This window comes from Rhinopithecus roxellana, chromosome 12, assembly GCF_007565055.1.
Source record: "Rhinopithecus roxellana isolate Shanxi Qingling chromosome 12, ASM756505v1, whole genome shotgun sequence".
Classification (NCBI taxonomy): Eukaryota; Metazoa; Chordata; class Mammalia; order Primates; family Cercopithecidae; genus Rhinopithecus; species Rhinopithecus roxellana.
Window position 1 is genome coordinate 93,304,742 of NC_044560.1, and position 3,891 is coordinate 93,308,632.

The following is a 3,891-nucleotide window of genomic DNA, read 5'->3' on the forward strand; positions in this document are numbered from 1 at the left end:
TAGTGCTGAGGAGAGGGAGTGAGAGAGATGTGGGTCTTGGGGGAGTGGGGCCTTAAGAACCCTAAGATCAGCCATGTCTGCCCACTTTGCCCTGGACCAGCCTGTCTGTCTGTATCCTTCCCCCAGAGAAAGGACCATGGGCTGACCTGGGCCAAGGACACCTGGCTGGAGCCCCTTCTCTGACATTAACTAGCTCTGTGACTTGGGGCAAGCCACGCTCCCTCCTGAGCCTCACTTCTCCTGTCTGTAAAATGGCCTCCCTATCATCACAATCACACAGGTATCTTGAGGAATAAATGATGGTGTGCTCCAAGGCCCCCATGGAGAGCCCAGCACGTGGCAGGCGCTCGGTGTTCAAGCACTGTGTTCCCATAGACTCTGGGCTCCTGCCCTCCTAGCCCCCAACCCCTTTCCTGGGAACCAGCCCCAGCTTGTCAGAGAGCCAGCTAGCTGTCAGCCCCACCCCAGCTGGCCAGTTAATGAGTGACCAGGACTCCGGAGCCTGGCCTATAAGGAGGTGCTAGGCAAGGACACAGATGGGAGACGGTGGACAGTGGCAGGGGGAACCCAGGGAGCGCAATGGGCTCCAGGGCTGTGTCAGGGCTCCTGCCAGGAGTGGCCGTGGTTCTCCTGCTGCTGCTGCAGAGCACACAGTCAGTCTACATCCAGGTGAGTCCCTTGGCTAGTGTGCCCCTTGCCTGAAGGGCCCCACAGTGGGAGGCTAGGCTGGAGAGGGTGTACTGGGAATTCAGGGGACACCGGAGGAGCACAGGGCCCGGGGCTCAGCCCAACACCCATCACAGCTCTGGGACCAAGGCAGCCGGTGGGGTGGGGGCAGCCAGACTTTGATGGCAGTGATGATGGCGATGACAACACCAAACTGATTCAGCACTGCTCCCCTCAGAGGCCCGTGCTGGTCACAGAGGTCAGAGTGTGGAACAGGATGAGGCCCCTGCACGGGAGGAGCCCAGAAAGGCTCCTCTCTATATTCACCCACATGTGGGTGGAGGGGGACAGGCTCCAGAACAATTTTCCGGGCAGGTAACCCTTGAGCTGGCATTGCAAGATGAACAGGAGGTTGCCAGGCACAGAGGATGGGGAAACTGTTCCAGGCCAAGGGCACAGCATGTACAAAGGCCTGAAAGAAGACTGTTGGGATTCCAGTGCCCTACCAGGGGGCGTAGGAGACTGACAGGAGTCGTCGCAGCAGGGCCTGTCTGCCATGTCGCAGGGGATGCTGCTGGCCTCGCCCAGTGTAGCAGAGACGTCTGTGGCCTTGGTCTCCTTGGGGAGAACAAAGTGGGTCCCAGAGAGGGGTGCAGGAGACTCGGCCTCCCCAACAGCCCTAGCCTCGGAGACCGGCCGCTTGCAGCTGCCACCACTCTGCCATGTTAGCTCAGGCAGGCGCCCAGTTGGCAAGTATATCCTGGTGCCACGCCCCCACGGGAGATGTCAGATGAGGGAGCTGAGGCTGAGTGGGGAACAGACAGGCAGCCGGTCGGGGCAGAGGTGGGATTTGAACCAGGGCTTGCCTGTCTCTAAAGCCCATGCCTTGAACCACCATGTCCCACAGCCTCGCTGCTTCTTCCTCACACCTCCCACCCCAGCAGCTCTTTCCAGTGTGGCCCTGGACTTCCCATAGAGACAGGGAAGGCTCTGGAGGATCTGCAGGGTTCGAGCGACCCTGGGTCTCAGGGCAGTGCCTGCCCCTGGCCCAGGTCTTGATCTGCTCCTATCTCTTCTCCCCTCCCTGTAGTACCAAGGCTTCCGGGTCCAGCTGGAATCCATGAAGAAGCTGAGAGAACTGGAGGCACAGTGGGCACCCAGCCCCCGCCTGCAAACCCAGAGCCTCCTGCCCGTCGTGTGCCACCACCCTGCCCTGCCGCAGGACCTCCAGCCTGTCTGCGCCTCTCAGGAGGCTTCCAGCATCTTCAAGACCTTGAGTAAGTGCCTCCGCTCCCTGCAAAACCTCGCTCTGTCTCCTCCCACGCCCAGGCCCCTCCACCTAGGTTGTTTCTCGTAAGCACCCAGTGGCTGTGGATGGGGAGATTCAAGTAACTCAGGCCCTGTCCTGCTGGCTCCCAGGACTCCCCGGGTTAGGCACTGTGAGTCAGGCAGGGCTGAAATCTGCTTCATCCCTAGTCCATGCCAGGCACAGACCCATCAACAGACAATGGCTGCATGGAGCAGAGAGGAGAGCTGGCTGACATCTGCGGTGGGACGGGGGTCTGAAAGGCTTCCAAAAGGAGGTGTCAGCCAAGCTGAAACCCGAGGGATGGCGCAGAGCCGGGCAGGAGAATGTAGCAACTAGCTAGCACTTACTGAGCACCTACTGTGTGCTGGGACAAGTCGATCATGTGTTATCTCCTCACAGTGACTCTGTCCATTTAGCAAATAAGAAATCTCAGGCACAGGGAGTGTGAGCGGCTTGCCCAGTTGCCTCTAGGAAGGAGAGCATCTGGGACTTGAACCCAAGCCCTCACTCCACCTCTAGAGGTTCCTGCCCCCAGTCTACAGAAGACGCCGCCCACTCCCAAGTAGATCTTTTCTGCTGCCTGGCCACAGAGGGCCCAGGTTCAGGTCAGCTGACCAGTTCTCTCCCTGCCCAGGAACCATCACTAATGATGACTGTGAGCTGTGTGTGAACGTTGCATGTACCGGTTGCCTCTGAGATGGCCCTGAGTGCCCTGAGCCCACCGGGGACACCTCGCCCTTCAGCCCACCGCCTTGGCAGCCTCCCATCCCTGTCCATGCTCAAGATGGGTCCCTGGCAACCATGGTCATCACCACCATCCCAGGGCCTGAGCAGCTGGATCTGGTGCAAAGCAATTGGACACGGGGTTGGAAGGGCAGGCCCCTGAGGCAACCCAGCTCCTAAATAAAGATTCTACAACACAGGAGTCCACCTGTCGTTTGTTCATCCCCAGGAGCCATGGGAGGAGCTTCTGGGGAAGAAGTGTGGGTTGAGGAGAAAGGTTGGACTAAAAATACCAGGCAGGAATTTTCCTGAAACTTCCAAGGCCCCGGGGAGTTGACTGATTGAACCCCATCCTGAATATGAGGGAGCCGAGGCTCGGAGCAGGAATGAGGCATCGAGGATCACAGAGCTCAGAAGCCACAGAGCCAGCCAGACCTGGCAACCCCCAGGCTGAACTCAAGGACTCCCCAGCTTTGGTGTCCAGGAGTGGGGTTGGGGCAGGGAGGAGGTGAGACAGAAGGAGAGAGTGGAGGGAAGATTCAAGCAGCATGCCCTCTCAAGACATAATCAGGGCTGACTCTGCCTGGGGCCTGCCTGAGAAGACCAACCCTTGGCCTTCATCCTCACTCCCAAGCTCCCACTTTTCCCAGCCCCACAGGGACCATCTGGCCAGCTCCAGCTGGGAGGCCTTCCCTCCCTCTCTCCTTCCTGGCAGCCTGAGGAATATTAATAATAATTAATAGCCAACAAAGGCCAAGCACAGTGGCTTACACCTGTAATTCCAGTACTTTAGGAGGCCATGATGGGAGGACTGCTTGAGGCCATGAGTTCGAGACAAACCTGGACAACATAGGGAGATCCCATCTCTATGAAAAATTGAAAATTAGCCAGAAGTATTCGCACTTGCCTGTAGTTTCAGATACTCAGGAGGTTGAGACAGGAGGATCACTTGAACTTGGGAGGTTGAGGCCATAGTGAGCTGAGATCACACCACTACACTCCAGCCTTGGCAACAGAGCAAGACCCTGTCTTTTAAAATAATAATAATTATAGGCTGCGTGTGGGGACTCACGCCTGTAACCCCAGCACTTTGGGAGCCTAAGGTGGGAGGATCACTGAGGTCAGGATTTTGAGACCAGCCTGGCCAACGTGGTGAAACCCCATCTCTACTAAATACAAAAATTAACCAGGCG

The 3,891-nt window shown here is 57.7% G+C and overlaps 1 protein-coding gene across 1 annotated transcript; it reads left to right on the forward strand.

Annotated features, from left to right (window-relative positions):
• The first annotated feature begins 555 nt into the window (after window positions 1-555).
• Window positions 556-2,897, forward strand: GUCA2B (guanylate cyclase activator 2B). Its single transcript, XM_010371811.1, has 3 exons — window positions 556-669; window positions 1,757-1,943; window positions 2,610-2,897. Exons 1-3 carry the CDS (start codon window positions 580-582, stop codon window positions 2,669-2,671), a joined length of 339 nt encoding a protein of 112 aa, XP_010370113.1. The 5' UTR covers window positions 556-579; the 3' UTR covers window positions 2,672-2,897.
• The last annotated feature ends 994 nt before the right edge of the window (window positions 2,898-3,891 follow it).

Coding starts and splice junctions, on each gene's coding strand:
- GUCA2B (XM_010371811.1), top strand. CDS start 580: ATGGGCTCCAGGGCTGTGTCAGGGCTCCTGCCAGGAGTGGCCGTGGTT. Junction 670..1,756: donor CACAGTCAGTCTACATCCAG/GTGAGTCCCTTG, acceptor CCCTCCCTGTAG/TACCAAGGCTTCCGGGTCCA. Junction 1,944..2,609: donor CAGCATCTTCAAGACCTTGA/GTAAGTGCCTCC, acceptor CTCCCTGCCCAG/GAACCATCACTAATGATGAC.